The sequence below is a fragment of the Lissotriton helveticus genome, chromosome 6 (genome assembly GCF_964261635.1).
Source record: "Lissotriton helveticus chromosome 6, aLisHel1.1, whole genome shotgun sequence".
Taxonomy (NCBI): domain Eukaryota; kingdom Metazoa; phylum Chordata; class Amphibia; order Caudata; family Salamandridae; genus Lissotriton; species Lissotriton helveticus.
Window position 1 is genome coordinate 827,271,760 of NC_136067.1, and position 23,889 is coordinate 827,295,648.

At 46.0% G+C, this 23,889-nt stretch overlaps 1 protein-coding gene across 1 annotated transcript in view; it reads left to right on the forward strand.

Moving 5' to 3' along the window:
• The window catches only part of SEC63 (SEC63 protein translocation regulator), an 844,363-nt gene that overhangs the window by 684,852 nt on the left and 135,622 nt on the right, over positions 1-23,889 (forward strand). Inside the window, exon 18 of the mRNA XM_078648413.1 lies at positions 17,109-17,210. Within this exon, the coding sequence (XP_078504539.1) occupies positions 17,109-17,210 (102 nt within the window). The remainder of the gene's footprint in view (positions 1-17,108; positions 17,211-23,889) is intronic.

Below are 23,889 nucleotides of genomic sequence, written 5' to 3' on the forward strand. Positions count from 1 at the left end.
GGTGAGGGGGTGTGAGGGTGGGGTTGTGAGGAGGTGTGAGGGTGTGAGGGAGTGTGAGGGTGACGGTGGTGAGGGTGTGAGGGTGTGTGAGAGTGAGGGGGTGTGAGGGTGATGGTGTGAGGGTGTGTGTGAGGATGAGGGGGTGTGAGGGTGTAGGAGTGTGGAGGTGTGAGGGTGAGGGAGGTGAGGGTGAGGTGGTGTGAGGGTGAGGGAGTGTGAGGGTGACGGGGTGAGGATGTGAAGGGTGTGTGAGGGTGAGGATGTGAGGGGTGTGTGAGGGTGAGGGGGTGTGAGGGTGGGTGAGGGTGGGTGAGAGGGTGTATGAAGGGGAGAGGGTGTGTGAGGGTGAGGGGGTGTATGAGGGTGAGGGGGTGTGAGGGTGAGGGGGTGAGAGGGTGGGTGAGAGGGTGTGTGAGGGTGAGGGGTGTGTGAGGGTGAGGGTGTGTGAGGGGGTGTGAGGGTGAGGGGGTGTGAGGGTGGGTGAGAGGGTGTGTGAGGGTGAGGGGGTGTGTGAGGATGAGGAGGTGTGTGAGGGTGAGGGTGTGAGGGAGGGTGAGGGAGAGGCATTGGACATTGAGTGACACAAGCACGGAGCACTGAGAGGAGAAGGCACCGGGCAGTGAAGGACATTGGTTTGGGGCGGTGTGGGTAAAACATGAAAAAAGCATTTTTGCTAGAACGGTGCAGCCCACCCAAAAACTGTTGGGTCCCAAAAAAGTTTTCAAAAAATGAGACAGCAAAAGATGAGCAACAGTGGAATGGATGTAATGAACAACGGGATCAGTTGGAGGCAGTAACAGAGGAGCTTCGATGGTGAAATGAAAAATATTTAAAAGAAAGTGAAACACGTCCCCACAAACATATAAGTGCTTACCTGTATGTGTTTTGAGCTTCAGTGTGTAGCTATCGTTCCTGTGGGTTTGTAAATAGGGCTTGCAGGGGGGAAGGAATGAGCCACTCAACAGACATGAACAATTCACTCACTATGTAGTGGATATTGGCAGAGACATGTGAAGTCGTGCAGAAATATGTTTTGGTCAGCACAATCCAGATATAAAGTGCATCTTATCAAGCAGTTGTTAGTCTAGAACTATGAGATTGCTGCGAGGCCATACTAATGGCAATACAGCGTTATGCAAATCTTTGTAACAACATATACTGTTAAAGGAAACTGCGCGTTGGCATAGATCTATACACAGATATGTTGGAAAAAAAACACAAAACAATGCGGTGTCTAGGTAACTGGTACGCTTTCAAAAATAATAAAAGGAAAGACTTCTTCTGATGAAACCTAAGGCAGTGACGTAACTGCCTCTCTGGTTTCATTAGCTGGAAGAAAAACATAAGTTGATAGAACTGTAGTGAACTCGTGGGAGAATTTGGTGTCACTCTAGTAGGTTAGTGTACGCAGTTAGGAGTTTTGTAGACTTCGGTAGTGGGGGCGGGGGAGAAGCTGTGATCTCACTAAAAGAAACACCGACTACCGGTAACAGACACCGGGGCAAATTAAGCAGTGGTAAAATTAAAGAGAAGTTTCTGGCACCAGACTGCAAGGCACACTTGCATTTGAAGAATTCATTACAAAGTGGATGCGAGGAAGGTGGACTGTGATATAAATGTAAAGCTTCTATGTGGTTTTGCATAGCATCCCTTTAGAACGACGCAGACCTGTGTGTATACTGGAACACAGGTACATTTTTTGGCTTGACATTGGCTTGACACGTTTAATCCCAGTGACAGCGGACCTCAACTGCAACTGGTCTGGAAACCGCATCGTCTTCTGCGGCAAGTGCAGCTTATGTAATTGACGGATAAATCTTTCAAACTGATGCGGGCTACAGAAGGGCTAACTTGTGACTATTGGTGCGCACGCAATAACATTGAATGCAAGTGCAGGTCACATATATAAAGAATTGCACCAGCCGGCATATGCATGGAGAATAAAATCCGGAAATGAACAAGTGACACTCGTCCATACAAATGTCGGTGCATACTTAAATATGTGTAGCGGAAACGTTCAAGTTAGACCACTATTTTTAAAAAAGGGGGGGGGGAGGGAGAGTAGAGCCCTCACGGTCAGTGCGTCTTCGAAAATAGCGTGCGGGCTTTAAAGACATGCAATCAGGCACACGGACGTCTTACCTCGAGGATCCTGCTACCGCGGTCAATTTAAAATGAGTGAACCGCATCTATACAAACGCCGATATTTTAAAGGACGTTGTGTTAACATAACTAAAGGACTACGAAGTGCCCGGATGAGTAGTCGCCATTTTGAGAAGTTAGAAAGTTCTGATTTCGACCGTCAAAAAGAGGCTACTATAACTTTATTAGTCTCAATAAGTCACAGACACAAAAAAATAGACCCAATTCACTATCTGACTGCTTTCCCACGCACCGATATAAAAAAAAACGGAAGTCAGGCACTTTGCCTGAGACGGGGGCGGGGCCTGCAATCCGGCAGGAAGTCCCGCCCGCCGCCACAGCCGAGGAAGAAGTGGAGCCGGCCGACTGATGGCCTCTCCGCAGCCCGGGGCTCCCAGGTGCTGGAGGGAGCCCCGGAAGTGAAGTCCTGCCCCCTGGTACCAGCGCTGCCGTAGATGACACACTGAACACGCCGAAAGAGCCCGGTAAGTGGTGGGGGTGGGGGTCGCGCGTGTGTTCGAATGTGTCTGTGCGTGTGTCTGTGTGTGTGCGCGTGGGCTTGCGTGTGTGTATGCAGTGTGTGTGTGCCTGTGTATGCCTGTGTATGTGCGCATGCGTGAGTGTAGTGTGTTTGCGCAAGGGAATGTGGACAGGAGAGGGGCACGGCGCCGTGCGCGCTCACGAGGTGAAAACTGAGCTACTCTGCGCTCGTGCACCCTTTCCTGTCCACATTCCCAATAACGGATCACAATAGTTGTCGAAGCAGACTCTGCTATCAATGCTTCGCATTGAAGCAGAGGTCGTGCTTCGACCTAAAAAGTATCAGCGCCAACTAGGGAACAGCGCTGACAGGCAGTATTGGTAACAGAGAAATATCTGTTTATTTTGTCGGGTGATAGATAAGCGCGGTGTAATATGTAAAATTGTATAACTTTGAAACGGGGGTTGCGCGGGACATTAGTCGGGCCAGCCAGCACCATTGCCCATTCACTGTCGGACCAATCCCTTCCCCTATCCGTCGCCCACTTGTCTCTCAGCTGTGCGGTGGAGTGTTGCGTGTGGGTCAGAAGGGCCTACGCCAACCAATGTACTATGTGGGCGCCATTGCCCATGACATGCAAGTATTGCATGAAGTGGTGCATTGGCAGCTCCTCGGACATATCGCCCCAGTATCAGGGACGCATGCAATAGGAATTGCCCAGCCGGTTGGCCCGTGCTCGCGGCGGGGTTTGCAAAGGTAAGCAGAGCACCGTCTGCGTAAAGGTCTCCCAGCGTCTCCACACCCGCCCGTACCCAACTCTCCAGCAGTGATTCAGTCAACACCCCAGCGTCCCTGGGAGTGCCCAGCAGGGGGAGCGTCGGGGCGTACGGCCACAGTGTATAGTCTCTATTACAAGGAGTTTTGAGAGGCTTATTTTCATACAAGTAAAACTGATGTAATCTTGGCTGTTTGCCCTGTTTTTGGATTGTTGTTGGGGTTGCATATTTACATATATGTATGTATGCATACATATGTAGGTGTATGGGTTTGGAAGTATTATATACTTTATGGTCTAAGCATACCCCTGTATATGTATGTACATATATGGATGTATGTCATTACAACGCATGCTTTTACAACGCATGCCATTACAACGAAACTTTTACAACGCAGGATCCATTACAACGCATGCCATTACACCGCATGCCATTACAACGTAGCTTCTATCACAACGCATGCCATTACAACATAAGTATGGGTAAGTAATTTATAGTGAAGTGTTGGATAGTGTAGGGGTTAAAATTACTATTTTCACTCCAGGGGGGGCGTAATAGTGGGGTAAGTGTTGGATGGTGTAGGGGTTAAAATTTAATTAAATACTTACCCATACTTACGTTGTAATGGCATGCGTTGTAATAGCAGCTGCGTTGTACTGGAATGTGTTGTAATGGCATGCGTTGTAATGGATCCTACGTTGTAAAAGTTTCGTTGTAATGGTAGTGCGTTGTGTTGCGTTGTTAAGGATGTTTCCCACATATATGAATGTGTATGTATATATGTGTGTATGTGTGTATGTGTGTGTGTGTATATATATATATATATATATATATATATATATATATATATATATATATAATATTGCCCTATGCTCTGGGATCCCGCACATGGGCGGGGATAATTCACTGCTTATGACGTTGATGAGTATAACCCTGGAAGAGCACCAGGATTACAGGTGAGTAACTTATCCATCCGGCTCGTGCTCAAAGTAGAGGATGTGGCCGTTCCTGCAACAAGTCTTTTTTTTTTGGTATATAGTCTTTATTAAGTTTTACATAGCATACAGTACAAATTCAGCACAGTTCTTTTCACCATATACAGTTTCTTTAAAAAAAAACAAATAGAATAGTAAAGACAAAAACAATTCACCCAACTTCCCCCCACCTCCATTCTTCTCCTCTATTATCACTCCAATCTGCCGTAAAGATTGTGCATGGTGTCATCAACTACTCACACTCTGAACAGGACCATGATTAGTGTAATACTACAACAGCCCCCCTTTTGAATGTTTGGCAGGGCCTCTGCCTTTGCCAGAGGTATCAAGTCTAGCTATCTCACCTCTCTCTCTCAAACTGCAAGTCACAACCATCAGCGCATTCACTCTAGAATCCCTCCCTCTTCTGGCACAATCAAGGGGATGGATAGTCTGGGTGTGGGTAGGGGGTTCTCTCAGAATTGTCAGTATAGCTGCCCATGCTTGCAGGTCAGCCTCGGTTCTATCGTCCATCCTAGTATGTTTCATGCGTATTTCCACAGCTATTACCCTCTCTGAGATGTCTCTTAGCCAGTCCTTGTAGACCGGGAGCTCAGGTGCTAACAACCAGATCGTGATGCAGCGTTTAGCCAGCACCAGCCTCAGGGACATGACCTTCGGACTCATTTTCTTCCCGTTCAGCATCAGGAGCAGCCCCAATAACACCAGTTTGATATAAAGCTAAATTGTTCCCCGTTGAGTCCATCCACGACCTCCTGCCAGAACAGTATTTTGGCCCGACAGTCCCAAGCCACATGCACAAAGTCTGCCTCTTCCCTGCAGCGGGAGCACTTCGCTGCTCGTGATGGATAAATAATATGTAGGGTTTTTTGGGTGATGTCCAGTTGATGTATGTAGTTGTATTGTATCAGTTTAAATCCGGCATTTGATGACACTGTCTACACACCCCCATGTATTTTCTCCCACTCTCTAGCTGTAAGTGGCTTGTTGAACTTTGTAATACTTTTAAAAAGCCAGTCTACAGCGAGTACAATATGCCTTTCTACCTGTTAGACCCTATCCCCAACAGTTTTTCCCCTTTCAAGGCTACCCCAGAGGGTTGTAAAACCCCCTAAGCAAGGCCCTCCACCTCCTTCACAAAAGGCCTTACAGTCCTTTCTCGGATGAGGATCAAGCAAACAACGCTCAGGCCACCAGTGGCAGCACACTTCCCAGTCATCTGCAGCATCAGCCTCCAAGCTGCTTTAGTTTGCCCTTAGCAGCACACAAACATCCTACGGAACGCAAGTGGGTCCTTCAGATTGTTTAACAAGGCTATGCCCTGCTATTCCTTTCAAACCTGCTGCACTTTTCCCATCAGTCTTTTAGAGGAGCACCTATCAATCTTCCACCATGAAATGCAGGCTGTTTCGACCAAAGGAGCCATAGTAGGGCTCTGGCCCTGGAAATAAGGAAGTGCTTTTATTCCTGCTATATTCTTGTGCTGAAGGACTGGGGCCTTTGTCTTCTTTTAGATCTATTCCCTCTGGTCACCTTCATGCAGAAGGACAAATTTAAGATTCTCACTTTGACTCATGTTTTGTCTGCCCTGGATCCAGGCGACTGGTTGGTGACTTTGGACCTGCAGCATGCATACTTTCATGTTCCAGTCCTGCAGTCCCACAGACACTACTTGAGGTTCAAGGCGATTCAGTACCACTTTCAAATTGTACTCCTCTTCAGCCTCACAGACGTCCCTTGACTGTTCACAAAAGTGATGGAGGTTGTCATATCACCCTTTGGAGGTTAGGGTTTCCAGTTTTCTTCTACCTTGATGATTGACTGTTTAATGCAGGTTTGCCACAACCACTTGTAGACCACCCCCAGATGACTGTGAACCTCCTAACATCATTTGGGTTCATTTTTAATGTACAGAAGTCACAGCTGACTCCTTTTCAGAGGGTCCATTTCATTTGAGCCATCCTGAATACTGTGCAGTTTTCATCCTTCCTTTCATCACAAGTCCAGGACATTCTGGTTATGATCCTGAAGTTTCAGCCTCGGTCCGGGATCTCAGTGAGAGTGGCTCTGAGCCTTCTGGGCCTCTTGCATTCTGCTTATTGACTATGCGAGGTGACATTTGCAGGCTCTGGTGGGAAAGCTGTGAAGAATGTTATTGCTGTGTTTCAAGGGTACCTCTACAATTCCATCTAGGTTTCGAGGAAGGCTGCAAAAGATCAAAGATCGACAGTGGTGGCAACTAGACTGCAGTTGTAGCAGTAGCATACCCTGCTTCCTGCTCCATCCAGAGCTAGCATGGTGATGGATGTATTGCTGCTAGAATGGGGAGGTCATCTGGGACAGGTGAAGATTAGAGGACTCTGGGCGAGACCCATCTCCACATCAAACTGTATGAGTTGTGGGCCTTTCACGTGGCACCGAAAGCCTTCCTACTATTCATCATAAGGCAACTGATTCAGGTTCTCACAAACGGCACCATCATGTGGGGAATGTATAAAGCAGAGTGGAGTCATGGGTCTTGTTCCAGGTGGCACTTCACCTCTGGACCTGGCTGCTGCCTCATGACATGTCCTTGGTCCTGAACCACCAGGCAGGAGCTTTGGAATGTCCAGAGCAGACACACTTAGCCAGCAGCCCGTGGCAGATCACCAATGGTGGTTACATCCCAATGTGGCAAAAAGCATCTTCCATCAAAGGGGACAACCTTGCCTAGAACTTTTTGCCTTAGCCAACAACGTGCAGTGTCAAAACGTTAACACGCAGAAGTTCCAAGAACGCTCTCTCACAGAGATGCATTCCGGATAGAGTAGAGCACAGTACTCCTATGCATCTTTCGACAACTACCTATTCTGCCCCAAGTTCTAGGAAGATCTGGAATGACTGGGTTCAAGTTATCAGAGTGATTCCTGATTGGGAAAGGAGAGTAGTACCGAGAACTTCATTACCACCTGTCCTCTGATCATGAGGATCTCCTGTCTCCAAGGTAGAGCAGTATCCTGCACCTGAACCTTTGCATTGTATAGCTCCCTGTATGGAGATTGGGTTGCAACAAATGACTGGATTTAAGGTTCCTCCTGAAGTTGGACGTCGTACCTGCTGCCAGACATTCTGCTACAAAGTCTTTCTACTTCTGGCACTGGGACATATTTGTTTCCTGGTGTGGCACTCTCAACACTGACCCATTACAGACCAAATTGTCAGATGCCTTATTTTTTTTATCCCTGGCTCAGCAAGGACAAAGAGTGGACACTTAAAGGTTACTTGACGGTCCTTTACATTATTTTACGTTTACCAGACTAGCCATCATTGTTCAAATCACTTGTTGTGATGAGGTGTCTAAAAGATTTGACTTGTTTGTTTCCTTCTAAGCCCTTTCTGAAGCCACAGTGGAAAAATGAATTGGTCCTTACCGTCCTACTGTGCCCTCCATTCTAACTAATGCACATCTTTTTACTACCTCTCCTGACTCTGAAGACTGCCATTCTGGTCAGTACCTCGGCTTGTTGCATGAATTAACTCCAAGCTTTCTTTTTTGCATCCACCTTACACCACCTTTTTCTCATACAAAATTGAGTTGATGACCAAGGAGGTCTTTTTGCTAGAAGTTCTCTGGTTTCCACCTAAGGCAATTCATCATTCTCCCAACATGTTTTGCTCTGCCTCACCCATCAACAGAGGAGAGATTCCATTGACTGGACCCCAAAAGAGCTTTAAGCTTTTGCATTGAACACACCAAAGACCATCATGTGGATTATCAGCTCTTTGTCAGATTATATGAGACAAAGAATGGCAAGGCGACGCATAAAAGGACATTTTCAAGGTAGATAGTCCTCTGCATTAAGACCTGCTACACACTGAACAAAAAGCAGTCTCTGAAGGGGTTAGGGTCCATTCACTCAGGGCCAAGGCTGCTACCACTGCATTGGCATGGGGAGTGCATGTCCTTGGCATCTTTCAGGCCATGGTGTGGGCGTCAGTACACATGCTTCATGAAGCACTACAGTATTGATATGGGGAAGGTCATTTTGCCTGTTCATTCCTGTAGGATGTTTTAGCTATGAGCCATTCTACAGATGCACCACTTTGGGAGGTACAGCTTTGATATATATTCTAAAGGTGATTAATCTGCTATAAGTATCGATCAGAACAAGTTACTTACCTTTGCTAATGCTCTTTCTGGTGGGTACTCTGACCACAGATTCCTCACCACTTGTTCTTTGGGATCATCTTTGTTTTCCATTGAAAAAGGTCCAAAACTAGAGAGCTACACTCTGATTATTGTTGTGCTCCGCGTCCGAGAGCTTGAACAGAGTTAAAGAAACTGATGTTGATTCACAGGGGGTCCCTTATATGTGGCTCCATCCTCACTTCCATGGCAGAAAGGAGCCCACACAGGGCGCCTCCTACCGGTGTGTGGGAGCAAAGCTGTTATTAATCTTCCAGATCCAGTCTGATGCCTCTGGTTATTCTAAAGGCAAACAATATACTGTTAGATGGAGCATCCACGGGAAAGAGTATTACCAAAGATAACTAACTTGTTTTTCCAGTACAAAACCAATAGCAGTATAAAGAGCAATTATATGTGTCTGTGCTGTCTATAACATTTACAGAAACATACTTTTTTATAGTCCATAATTGAATTACATTTTAAGTGTGTATCTTTTAAACCAGTTTTGAATTTCCATTGTTTAAATATATTGCTGCATATCTGCACTCAAAGAAAGGATGGATTCCTGTTGGAATCTCCTGGTCCGTTTTACAGTTTTGAGAGTTCAATGTCATGCATCTTTCTTTTACCACACCAATGTATTTGCAGATGAAGCTGTTGCAATGACACTTCATTAGCAACGGAATACATGTTATGGTAACCTGACTTAGCTCCCCGTACTTGAGTGGTGGCAGAGACAATCCAAGACCCTAGTAGAGAGTTATCCAGAACCTACAGACCAGAGATGCCTAAGATAATTGAAGTGTGCTTGCAGAGTTGGAGAATTATCCTGGGATACTTACCGATCTCACTTTACGGTCCCCTCAAGAGGTTGCTTCATGGCAACCATTTAGAATTGAGAGCATTGAGATGTGCATTGAAAGCCTGCCTTCTACCGGCACAACAAAAGCAAGGCCAAAAAGATCAGCTTGTGTCCGTAGGCTGAAGACAAATTCATTGTTATGCCAGCTGCTCATCTCTCGGAAGAAATACAACATGATTGCAGATTGCCAATGGCGATTGATTTCCCAGAACACATTGGAACATTTTAAGGAGATGATGGTACATAATTTTCCAAACTGGGGTGAGCCAAACGTCTCCTTTCAATACATGCCAATGGGAAATGTCTGGAGCTTTGCTCAGTGAAACCTCGTTTATTAAATTCAGTGTCCTGGGCTTTTGATCTTCATTCTTTGATCCCTGTTTTCCCCCTGATATAGAGAATTCTTCAAACGTTAAGGCAGCTGAAAGCTCCTGTGATCCTTATTGCTCCAGACTAGCTCCATATCCCGACTCTTTTAACCTCCATTTTTACTGCTGTGGCCCATTCTCCTAGTAGACAACCTTCTCTAACAGCACAGAAGTCATTTTATTCACCCAAATACGGAGATGCTCAGCCTTCAAGGCTGAAACTGTTGCCTCACTCTCTCTATGCATGAATTATAGCAGTAAAGTTGTGGCTACACATCCGTTGATCACATTTGATTCCAGTATTGTGAATTTTCATACAATTGTGACTCAATAATTCATTGCATTAATTTAAAACTGAGGTTCTACTTGTGTACATCCTTTCAATTAGTGTTTTATTTTGCATTGAGAAGTCTCAATGAACAGATAGTAAATGGATGTCAGACCAATCTTCTCTTTTTAAGGCACAAATTGTGTCCAGATTCTTAAACGGTCTTCAAAACAACTGTTGGCCTACTCTTTCTATGTGACCTCTTAATCTGGTTCTGAACTTATGGGTGGAACTCTACCAACCTCCATTATTTCTAACAGAAGGAGGGTTTTTCTTTAAAAAGGCTCCCATGATTTTCTCAAGCTTGTGTTGATGCACCAGTGAGTGGTACAGAGACCCGAGAGGACTTCAGCATTTCTAGCACCACCCACAATGACTTGTTGCCCTCTGCTGATAAAGGAATGAATCCAGAAACACATGTCTAGAGTTGCATGGCACAGGCTGCACCATCAAAGGTAAACAATTAAAGACTACTACTGAAATAAGTGTTATTCTGCACTGCATTTACTATGATGCATGGGGCAAATTGTGTGCTAGGATGAGGCAGTGTGCTCCCACCCTCCATCCATAATTTTCTAACCTCTCAAATTTCTTATGGGAAAGGTGCTACTATTAGTGGTGATCATATCTGTGAGAACAGTAGAATAACATTGCCTTTTACTACATTCTAAGAATTAAACCTATTTTTATTTTACTCGAGGTCATTTTGAACTTTAATCTGTTTCATGTAAATTCTTTAACATTGTGTTTCCTCTTTCGTCTACTGCCCTCCTTCAATAAAGAGGCAAGTTTACCCAAGCTACATATCACATACTACCTTGATAGAAATTAAGATTCTAGAGTGGATGATACCGTTTTGTAGATTTGGTGTCACAGACAAGTTAAAGCTGCTAAGGATCACCAAATGGCTATAGCCTGTTATGAGTTGTCACTCAACCTTTCCCCAAAGAGTTTGAGGGCCACTCAGCTAGAGGAACGGTGGCTACCAACTACAACCCAAGGACAGTTCCTATTCAGACAATTTTTCAGGCAGCTACCGGGGCTGCCTTACACTGCTTGATTGTTTGGATGTAGAAGATTCTCTTTAGATGCATAGTGTTTAGCTCAGTCCAACTCTGCAGAGTTCTTAATTGAAATCAACCATATGAAGGTACTCAGCCATCCTCTTTTTAGAGATGCTTCGGGAGTTGTTGACATAAGGAATCTGCTGGATCAAGTCTCCAGTACAAGAACAAGTAAGTTTGGCAACATTCTTTATAATGGATATGGAGTTTTCAACAGAATCCATATCACACTCCCCTAATGGAGTGATTGATTTTGCTATTCTTGGTTTTCCTTTTAGCTCTCCCTGCTGTGTCCTGATCCTCCAAGGGTGTGTAGATACAACAGGTGGTTTTGACATCACCAAACCATTTAGAACCTTATTAGGATCTGCAGTGTCACTGTCAGTGAAGGTTCATCGTTCCATGGCTGACATTGTACAGACTGGCTACAAACATTTCCAGATCCTGTCAGGTGTTCCGACTAGGAAGCTATGGGAGACTCCATATCTGACAGAAATAACATTACAAAGTTAAATGAGAAGCTTAGTTTGGAAGTTGAAGTGCATCGCCCACTATCAGAAGCGACTCAAGATCTCACTCAAACTCACACATTTATTTCTGGCTACATTCATGTGTTTGTAATAGCAACAATAATTTGGTAGTGTGCTGTCTTTGGTTACATTACATTGCAAATCCAACCTTCCAAATATAACCGTTACAGCAATTACCTTAATCTGTAGGTTCAAAATACTGGACAGGTTGTTACTCATGGCCTCCCAGAATGTCTGAATCTTTGGGCAGTATATAAACAAATGAAGATAGTCTTCATTAAAATTGCCACACTTAGGACTCGCCACCTCTCCTCCAGATCCAAATTTGGATAACCTTTGTGGTGTCCAGTAAGCCTTGTGCATAGTGAAAAGATGGTTCCTCTTCCGATATGTAGTTTTCACGGTTTTGTAAAGCATAAACATTGATACTTGCTATTGGTCTTCCAGCGAAGTCTACGGGAAGCATCCTCCCCACAGATCCTCTGGCAATGTGAAGGCCCCATCTTCCAGCTGTAGAATCAGCCAGTACCACATTGCAAATTCCTTTTTGAACACAGCCCCAGACAGCAGTTTTTCCTCGAATTCATTAGGGTGTCCTATTTTTTCACCCGCTGAAAACCAACATTTGAATCTGGAGGAACTTAAACCTTTGACCTATTTCTTGTTGGCACCAAACCCAAGAGACCAGCTGACCTCCTGGCAATAACTGCTTCCACCTTGCCTGCCTCTTTTAGATGTAGTGCCAGTATGTCCTTAGTCCATTCCGGAGAACCTGGCGCTTCCCATATCGGAGCCCACTGACTGAAATGCCGGATTTTTAAGGGATTCATGAATTTATACCACATTTATACTGCATATTTGTACATGAACCCCCATTCAGCTCCCTTCTTTTCCTCAACATTGCCTCCAACATTCTGCCTTACTCTGATTTTGTGGGAGTATCCAGCGACATTCTACCATTTTTTAGTAAAAACGCCCAGGAATAAAACAACAGATCAGGTAGCGCAAACTTGGGTTTTTTATGCTATGCTTTTGGCGCACAGAGAGATTTGCAAATTGTGGGTATCAATGGCTCCTCCAACCGGGGATGGCTGGTTGAGATCTATACGATATATTGCTAAGTTGGATTTTTGGGCTCAGGGGAACAAGAGAGATGAGTTTTGGACCCCCTTTCTGACATGGTATGATCACCAAACGGTGACTCTAGATCAAGGGTCCAATGATTAAGCCTCAATCTGCCTCAGCTGGTTCAGCCTCTCCTGTGCAAGCAGGGAGACGAGGGAAAAAATGGTGTACGGATTGGAAATTGAGGTCTCTTTCTTTGCATCCAAAGGCATCGTCTAAGAGTCTATTCCTTGTTTCCTGTTTCCCAGCAATTGAGGTAACCCAGGGTTGGTATCGTTAGTAGAAGGGTGAAAATGAGGCAAATGAAGACAAAAAAACATATTAATCCTGTGGTGTTGAGGGGAGGGGGCAGTGATTGCCCTTTTTCCCTTAGGAGGGCTGTACTGTGCTTTTAAGTGGAAGCATGGAATTGCGGATACTAACTATTTGGAGTCCAAATTAACAAGTATTTGCAATGCAATAAGTCTCGCATTAATTAAGTTTGAGTTATTGACGGTGCTAAATATTGCAACACCAATTGCAACAATAGTCTTTAAATTGTAGGCCAAAAAAGTGTATTTATTTTGTAGCAATGGTGGCATGCTGCGCTTTAGATGAATATGTTTAAAAGTAAAGTGCGCCATACTGCGATTGCTACAATAGTTAATTGTGGATGCGTTAACAATTGATGTGTGCACTGATGGCTAGTGGTGTGTGTGCTTGTAGAAATTGTGCACTGATGGCTGCTGGTGTGTGTGCCTGGTGGAAGTGTGCCCTGACGGCTGGTGGTGTGTACCTGGTGAAAGCGTGCACTTGATGGCTGGTGGTGTGTGTGTGGCTGGTGAAAGAGTGCACTGACGGCTGGTAGTGTGTGGCTGGTGAAAGAGTGCACTGACGGCTGGTAGTGTGTGTGTGTGCCTGGTGAAATCGCGTGCACTGACGGCTGGTGGTGTTTGTGCCCGGTGAAAGCGTGCACTGACGACTGATGGTGTCTGTGCCTGGTGAAAGTGTGCACTGACGTTGATAGTGAGGGCCAAGTCTTACGTCTAGACCCGATGATTACAGCTGTTCTCTGGGATTCCCTCTGGTTCAACTGATAAGCTGCACCATGTCAGGTATCAGGTATTTAGCCTTCTACCAAGTCTCTGAAGTTTTAGTATGCAGCCTTAGTAAACTCAACCAAATCTCTGAAATGTAGTCTTCAACCTTGCTACTTTCTAACAAATCAATGAATTTATTGTATTCAACCTTAATAATGTCCACTCAATATCTAAATCTGTTGTTTCCAACCTTTATAAATCCCACCAAATCTCTGCATCTCTGGCATTCAGTCATGGTAAATTTCACCAAATTTCTGAATCCTTGGTGCTCAACTTTCATAAATTCCACTAAATCTTTGCCTCTAGTATTCACCCTTCGTAAATCTCTCTGAATCGCCCGTATTCAGCCTCTGTAAATCTCCCGAGGGCCCGGAGTCTCGCCGGGCTCTCTGCTTTGCCCATCGGGCCTTTTATGCACATGGTCCCAGATGTATCTTTTCTAGATTCCACGTACAAGTTCTCTCACCCCAGTTTGCTATAGCTTCCTCCTTGTCTCAGTAGTTCATCCTTTGAGCCAAGTGAAAAGGTGGCAGGGCCTTCACTGGTGTCAGCCCCCAGTTCTTCCATGAATCCCTCATCACAGAGCATTCCAGAAGCCCCTGAAGGCCCACCCTTCCTGTAACAACAGGATATCGAGCTAGTTCAGTCTATAACTTTCGATTCATTAGCCCTGGCGCCTAGAAGACTTTGCGCCACCCGCAGCGCTGTATCAGGAACGTCACTTACCCACATTAGAAGCTTCTTGCTTCTCACATCTGCCCCTGTGCCTACAAGGCAGCACCTGCCTCTTGCCACCGGGTTGTCTCTCAATGATCCCCCAGTGTGTGCCCACCTGAGGCCCTAAGATGCACATTCACTGTGCCTGCTTCTGCCTCCGGGTCCAGATTCTGCCCCAAAATGCCCCCTTTCTGCCTCTAAGCACAGATGTTTTTGCGCTGATGTTCTGTATTGGTCCCTCAGTCAGACTGACCCAGGCACCCATCAGTTGCACACTGAAGCCCCACCGATCACCCCTCCCACCCCAATGCCATCTGCGTCTGATGCTGTTCTCGTGCCAGCTTAAACTGCCCCCATCACACACTGAGCATCTCCCCGCAACCCCCAGGGAAGCAGGAGGGGGGATAGGGAGGGACCCAGACGGTCCTCCGCTCCGAGAGGAAGGAGAGCCCCAGGTCGGGGGGGCACAGGAAGCCTCCGCTTGCAGCGGGGAGCAGGGGGGGCACCCTCCTCCGCTCCCGGGATGGCTCCGCAGGCGGCTGCTCCCGGTGCCAGACAGGCCTGAGCCGCGGCATCCGGTCTTCGTCCCCGCACCCCTCCCCCCCCGGATGAGGAATGGTAGGACCCGCGGGTGTTCTTGGGGGAGGGGGAAGTGTGGGAGGGGATACTGCGCATGTGGGGTCCACCTGAATATTTGTGAATGGACTAGAGTGCCGTGCTCCTCATGGTGAAGGAGGGGCTCACGGCAGGGATCAGTCGGTATGTAGGACTGGGGAGGGGCTAAGAGACAGACTCTGTATGAATCTGAAATGGGATGCGACGGAGGGGGCTGTTGCTGTATCAATGATTTGGGGGCACCATCGCGTCCTAATACGGTTCACTGAACCTGCTGGTGGGGGCTGTTTGTGGAGAGAGAGAGCCGCACAGGACATTGGCCACGGCGCCTCTGAGATGGGGGGCCGTGAGGGTAAATGGGGAGGTCTGTTGAAGATGGTCGGTCTCAGGGAAGGTAGGGGTGGCTGCTTGTGGAAGATAGGTGGGGGCTGCTGAGAGAGCTCTGTCTGGGTCTGAAGGGGAGGGGCTGTTTACAAATGCTCACTGCGTAGACGTGCCGGTAATAGAGCTGTCTGTGAGACACCCAGCTGCCTCTGGCTCTGAGAGAGACGTCTGTCTGTGAAGGACTGGAGTGTCTGTGAGAGGCAAGGTCTGTCATGGACAGGGCCGTCTGTCTCTGAGAGCTGTTGCCTTTTCTTAGTCACACACCGGATGTGCAGCACTGAAAGCGATCGCTTTCACGATCGGTATGGTAAAAAAAAAAAAAAACGCCCGCGAGTGATGCACGTGCGCACGCCACTGCGAGGCATATGTTTTCAATTATCGCGCCCGTGTCTGGGCACGATAATTGAAAACATAAGGGCTTTGGTGCACGTAACACACACCAATAGGCCATGGGCGGAGCATCGCGACCGCCTGTGGCCTATTGCGTGTTCTGTTACAAAACAACACGCACTCCAAGCCCAATCAGAAAGGACCATAGGAAAAAGACACGCACAAGCGTGTTCATTTCCAGGGTCCATTTCTGAAACCCGGACAAAAGGACTCTCGCTGCGCAGTGCAACGCTAGGCGCGAGACCTAAAAAGGTGTCGGTACGCAGTACTAGACAGTACCTGCCCATTTAAAGTACTAAGCTATATGAAGCTAATCTTTTTAGTTAGCCGTCTGAAACTGCAGAACCACTGTTCTATGTCAACTTTTTTTGTTTCAAGTTTTGCATAATTTCGTTATTGATTAGTGCGTGTTAATTAAAAGAAAACATATAAAACATTCTATGAAAACACCCATCACAAGAACCGCTTTTTGTGCAAAGAAAAGACAGGCAGAAACCCATACCCTGTAAATCATTATATGACTAAGCAACATTTTCTTATTAGCTGGGTCTCTAAATATTGGCTCCAGAATTGTTTATTTTGTGTTGATTGATGAAAGGTTGCTTGCTATATCTATTGAAAAGATTGACTTCTCTCGTCGGAGTTTCTGGTGGGCTTTCTCTGCTGCCTGAGTCTGCTGCTGTAGATTCTCAGACGTCTTCAGTGAACCTCCTATTTCCATGGCGGAAAAAATTATCTGAGAGCTTCAAACACACAAAGGGGGAGGTAGCCTGACCAGGGAGATCAGGCTTCACTACCTCCCAACAACAAAGAAAGAAAAAGAGACAAAGCACTTTCCGACTCCAACGACTAGATGACGGAATATGCACAGTATGTGAATGTAGAAGAGTCTAGGCTGCAAAACTATTACAGGTAAGTAACTAGTCACGTTGCTTGCTATCTATTGAAAAGATGGACTTGTATTTATAAACACAGATTAACATGCCTCTATAAATATGACATACTTACTGTTTTTAATGGTACTGTAATGTATAAGAAATTACTTTGTTCAGAGATCTGTTTTTCATCTTGCTGCTTTCAACAGGAGTGGCAAGAACTGCAACAAAGTATACAGAGAAAAGAACGAGCACTTTTGGAAACCAAATCAAAGGTTACACACCCTGTTTACAGTCTATACTTTCCTGAGGTCAGTGATTTTTTAAAAATTGTATTTACTGTAATATATCATTGAATTGGTATTTGTGCATTATAGTACGTAATATGCTTACTGGAGTTCAATATATATGGCAGTGCCATGTTTGAGTTCTATATTGTTTCTAATGTATCTTGCAGTGCTTTAAATGGAAAAAAAATAAGTGCAAGTACTCCTGAAACTGAGTTAGGGGCGGGGCTAGGGTGGGATATGATACAATCGCACTTCTTCCATCTGATGTGTATTCATTTTGTACTTGCATTATCCTTGTTAGTAATCTCAAATTCCCCAAATGTGTGGAATCCCTCTGCACATGTAACATAACACATGCTTAGTAATTATTAGCCATTTTGCTATTATGACCCACTAAAATATGTATGCAGTCCATTGCATTTAAAGTGATCTTGACTTATTCTGTGTGGTCTTTGGCCAGAAATGTTTTCACACTGCATAAAACACTGTGATTTTTAAACCTTCCTGGTCTGATCATGAGCCATTGCTGTGATTTAGGCCAGCACTGAGTGATGTCGCGCCGCCAATGTACTATCCAGTGCAAGTGATGTGGGGTCCTGGTTCACCCCTTTCAGACCTTGCCTCTGGAATTTCAGATCTTTGCTCTGTACCTTGTTTCCCACAGAGAACACAGACCATTAAAACATCAGGATGAACTCACGAAGAATAGCACTTAGTTCATAATGGCATGCATGCAAAACTTGTGAAACAGAGGGGAGACTTGGCTGTAAATTATATTTTAACTTTCACATCTTTTTTCCTTCACTCTCAAGAAAGCTAACAGAAAATAAAATTGAAATGTATCTCTCTAATAAATGTGTCGCTCTTCGGTATTCCAAATATGTTTACATGTATACATTGGGGGTCTGTAATGTAAGTGGCAGAGTAGAGGCAGTGATGGGTGGCACCTGTATTAGTTCTTGGTTTTTAGGCACTATGGAAACAAATCAATGACAAACATTTTTTGTGTCTGGAAGGGGTATGTCAAACATCTCAACTATCTCTCTTTACGAGTCATGAATCCACCAGCCCAGGCGTGGCACAGCCAAGCATGAAGGCAGATGTGTAATTGTGGCTCCCTCACACCTGGTCTTTTTACATTGTCTTTAGTTGGTGTCAGAAGGTGAGTAGATAAATATTCTAGGGTAGATTCTTTGTAACACTATGCACATCTCCTTATTTTAGCTCAGTTATCCCTAAAGATGACACATTCTTTGAACATTATTACTATTCATGCATTACTGCCACCACACGTTAGAATACGTAGCATCTGCCACCCTCTGCTTGAAGCCACCGACCATCTAGGAACTTCTAGGCCCCTCATTCAACCTATCCTACGTAACACATGGAAGTATGTTTGAGGCCTCAAATAAGACTGACTGGCTTGTGGTGTCTTCTGGCACAGAAAGAATCTCAGCTCACAACCCACATTTCCGTTTCAGATTCGTGACTTAACAGGGATGTGTTACCCACAGTGAAAGGACAGCCTAAAATACCTCACTATGGATTCTACAAGTCTCTCTGCTTGCTGGACATGTCTTGGAGTTATACCCAATTCATCCATTCCCCATCGTAAAGATTGGTACAATGATAATATAGAGCAGAGGATCCTTGTATTACAACCTACTGAACCCTTTTAATGCATTTTATGCAGCCATGCCAGATTCTATTGATTGCCGTCCCCTCTCCACCATCCCGTACACAGGCGTAACATGTCCCTAGTCCTTTCTCATCTTAACACGGGACAATAGAAAACAATAAATGCAGCAAAAGAACTGATCTGTCCTCCTTCAGATCCTGAAGGAAAATGAAGCCCAGCTAATCCCCTTTTCATTTTAAGGTTTGCTCAGAGACTGCTTTAGCTGTCTCATCAGCCTTACAATTAATTTCCATAAATAAAAAATACACATGTAGTGGGGAATTTTACTCAACCGTCTTCATCCCTGGGTCTGTTCAGCTATCATCCACATTCTGCTTCCACTCACCACAACAAAAAGCATGGGGTAAAAGCGGCAACCCATGAAGGCAACTAACCACCTTGCACTGTGAGTGACGACATTTTTCCTAATCACATGGGCAAATTTACCTTTAAAAGTGAACTTCACTGCCAGGCTGGTGTGCCAGGATTTTACTTTGGCAGTTTTTATCCATTTTTTAGTCTTAGTTTCTTCAAAGTAGGTCTACAGGTTACAGTAATTAAGGGCCAAGGTAGCTTTAACTTGCACCAATAAGAATCATACTTCCATGTGATGTGTATTGAAACTAAAAAGGGGGTTTAAACCAGTTGAGAGGATGTTGGAGAACAACTAGAGAAATTGACCTTGAAGCTGGAAAACAGAGTTCGAGTCTCAACAGTGATGCTCAATATTCTGTGATTTGGGCAAATCAATTATTCTCCCTGTGCCTCGCAAAGCTATAAATGTGTTCATCTGTAAAGCAATTGGTGCTCATGTAAAGTGCTCTAATACTCACAAGTCTAGTTTGTGCTGTTTAAAACTCCCCCCGCCCACCAAAAACCTATTCTAAGCTACATGCCTGATAGGCGCACTGATACTGTTAAATTATATGCAATGGAAAATTATTTTTTATTTAGAATATTTTTTGGCTGCTGAAGCTCACCACATATTGGAGGCATGTTTTTTTCTGGCATATTAGTGCAATAATCTTTTTGGGAATTAACAATTGCACCAGCTTTACCAAGGCCACACCTAATATCTGTGCCAATACTTGTTTAACTAGTGCAGCTTCTTGATGCCACACTGTTATTGTAGGGAAAGTGGAAGTATGAGATTAATTTTAACATCAATTATTGATCTGCCACATCCTCTGCTGCATAATCTTCAGCGTTTACCCCAAAAAATTGTTTGTACCTCAAACAGTTCAAAAGTTAGTAAAATCGTACCAACATGTGCACCTGCGCAGTGGAAGGACCTTTCCAAAGGTTGCCTTTTAGACACCAGAGGCCCCATCCACGATCGACGATGAAGCGGAGTCCGTTCAAACGATGTCCCGTTTGCAACTCCAAATACCCTCACATCGATGTGCACCCGGTGTGCAGTAAATGTCTATCACCGGGCCACGACGAGGCCAGCTGTATGGCCTGTTCTCGATTCAGGTCGAAGAAAACTCTTAGGCTTTGACGCGCCGCAAGACAGTCGGCACGGGAGTCGGCGCCCAACCCAGAGAACATCTTCGGGGCTGACAACGAAGGGAGTTTAGAAGAAGAAGATCCTGATCGACAGTCTGATCCCGCGTCGGACCAGAACTCGAACTATGATGAGGACGAAGAGGAAATCTCCGTCCAGGATGAAGACATCGTCGAGGTAGGAGACGACGCACAAGCCATCGGATCAGTCGACGACGACTCAAGCGATGAGCCAGGCCCAACCGCAGTAGCGGGGCCCTATACAGACTCTATACTTTCCACGGCTCAGGTCGAGGCATCGCCGGTAGGCCTTAGCCAAGATCTTCATCCACGTTCTCTAGCCCCGCTTTCAGGCCCGGCTAAGAACATTTCAAAAGAGCCATCGGTCGATCGCCCACAATCTGTGGAGAAATCGAAACCAAAACCTAAAGACACTAAATCGAAACCGAAACTGATCAAAACAGTCATTGGCTCGACGCCTTCGGCACCGATCAAGGCGAAAGGTGTTATCGACCCGACGGGGTCACACGGGGGTGTCGACCCGAAGATCGGAGCGAGTGAGCCCGTCTCTAAAGTCAAGCACGTCACGCTACCGTCGACGTCCGGGTCCAAAGATGGCGACACTACCGAAGGACTCAAGACTCAAAAGACCCTCGAACCGAAGCTTCGGAAGCCAGTAATTGTCAAGGCCTTCGAGTCGAAAACAACACTCGACCCCAAAGGACATATCCAATCCAAACAAAAGAGCGTACCTGTTGCGCACCAACAGCTCGGGTCTACGCATGGCCATATACAACATGCTGAACAGTCGAAGTCGGTCGGATCGAAAACCACGCCTCCCTCGAAACAGGTAAGTCCGTCTTCGATGCCTACGGCGCCGATAAAGTATGGACTGCCCCCGACCGCACAACCTAAGGCGGCCCAGATCCAAACGGGCACCGGCACATCCAAGTCTTTATCGGTACCCTCTACCACTCGACCCATAGAGCAGGACGTTCTGTTCCAGGCGCCCACCTATGATGATCAGTCGAAACTATTCATCGACTCCGAATCAGGAAGGCTCACGATTTATAAAAGAAAAATCAGACCGGAAACTCCTTTGGAGTCGTACAAAATACCACTCAAAAAGAAGAGGGACTCTGCCACATCACCTACTCTTTTTGAACCTATACAGTCATACAAACAGGAATGTACCTATTCTCCCACACATGCCATGGAGGATGTACAGGAGGTGTACAATGAAGACCAGTTTAATTATCCTGTTGACACGGATCAAGAGGAGTCCCAACCATGGACTGACCCTGTTGAGCCAGACACCGTGACTCACACTCAGTCCTATGCAGTCAAAACATCACCTAATGAGGATACTGCTGCGTTTAACGCCTTAATTGAGAGGGAAGCCCTTAACCATGATGTGGATATGCACGCTGACCCAGTGGAGGAAGACTTTCTGTTCGATACATTCTCAACTTCAGAAAGATCAGTGAAGACGTTGCCTATGCTGAAAGGTGTGCTCAAACACGCTGGTGACATTTTCAAAGAACCAACGAAGGCACGGGTTGTAAATCCCAGGATTGAAAAGAAGTACCGGCCTGCGCCTGTAGACCCTACGTATATCAAGGGCCAGCTCCCGTTGGACTCCTTGGTGGTGGCTAATGCTCGTAAGAGAGCAAACTCTCAGACGAGTGGTGATGCTCCTCCTCCGGACAAAGAATCCAAGATCTTGGAAGCTTCTGGCAAACGTGTAGCGGATCAAGCGGCTAATATTTGGAGAATCTCAAATACACAAGCATTATTAGCCAGATATGATAGGGCTCATTACGACAGTTAGAGCAGCTGCTACAACACCTGTCTGATGCTTATAAGGAAGGAACTGAAATGTTAATACAGGAGGGGAAGCTAATCTCAAACGCATCCATTAAATGTGCATTAGATGCGGCTGACACGGCAGCTAGGGCCATCAACACTAGTGTGATGCTCGGAAGACATGCCTGGCTCCGCATATCCGGTTTCAAGTCAGAGATCCAAACTACTCTGCTTAATCAGCCAGTTAACCCTGACTTTCTGTTTGGTCCTGATGTAGACACAACCCTAGAAAAAATTAAAAAAGACACGGAAACTGCCAAGTCCATGGGAGCTCTACAGTCACAACAGTTCAGGGGCTGTTCCTTTCGTCTCTCCGGTAACAGGGGAGCTTCTAGGGGACAAGCATCACAGCAAGCCCAATACAATAAAGGAGGCACACAAACCACCTATAACAAGAGCAATAGGGGTGGATACCGTGGGAACAGCACCAAAGGCAGAGGACGGGGAAATAATAATACCAGATCCTCCGCCACCAATAAACAGTGACGTCTTGTCACTGCCCCCGGCCCATATAACACCGGTCGGGGGAAGACTTCAGCAGTTCCTGCCAGTCTGGGAAGACATTACCACAGACAGGTGGGTGAGACAGCTTATACAATACGGATATTGTCTAGAACTAACGTCCACTCCACCCAACATACCCCCAAGGCACCGTCCTATGTCCGCAGAGCACATGCACTTATTGCAGCAAGAAGTCATCTCCATGCTGCAAAAAGGGGCCATAGAACTCGTGCCTTTAGAACAGGGTAGAGGGGTGTACTCTCTGTACTTCTTAATCCCAAAAAAAGACGGATCTCTCAGGCCCATTCTGGACCTCAAGACACTTGAATCAATACATCCTGTCAGAACATTTTCACATGCTCACTTTGCAGCAAGTTCTACCATTGCTCAGTCAGGGGGATTTCCTGGCGACCCTAGACCTGAAGGATGCATATTTCCACATTCCCATTCACCCCAGTCACAGGAAATATCTCAGGTTCACCATCAACGACCAGCATTACCAGTTCAAGGTCCTGCCTTTCGGGGTCACCACAGCCCCCAGAGTGTTTACCAAGTGCTTAGCAACAGTAGCTGCGCACCTTCGGAGACAACACATACATGTCTATCCGTATCTGGACGACTGGCTTATCCAAGCAAAGTCGGCCCAGCAATGTGCCAGCCACATGTCACGCACAATTCACCTCCTCCACAGTCTAGGATTTTCACTAAACTACCAGAAATCTCATCTTCAAATCGCACATGTACAACAGTACTTAGGCGCCCAAATAAACACTCTGACAGCAACAGCACGGCCAAACTCAGCTAGAGTCAACAGCATGCAGGTGCTGATTCAAAAATTCAAGCCCCAACACTCACTCCCAGCGCAAGTGTTTATGCAGCTAATAGGCATGATGGCCTCCTGCATCTTTATAGTCCCACACGCACGGCTGCACATGCGTCCGCTTCAGGAGTGCTTGGCGCAACAGTGGAACCAGGCTCGGGGACAACTGAAAGACCTAGTGTTGGTGACTGGTCGTGCATACAACTTTCGGCATTGGTGGAACACACAAAACCTTTGCAGGGGACGACCGTTCCAAGAGTCTGTGCCCCAAATGGTGCTGACAGCGGACGCATCTCTCCAGGGCTGGGGAGCGCATGTCCTCCATTACA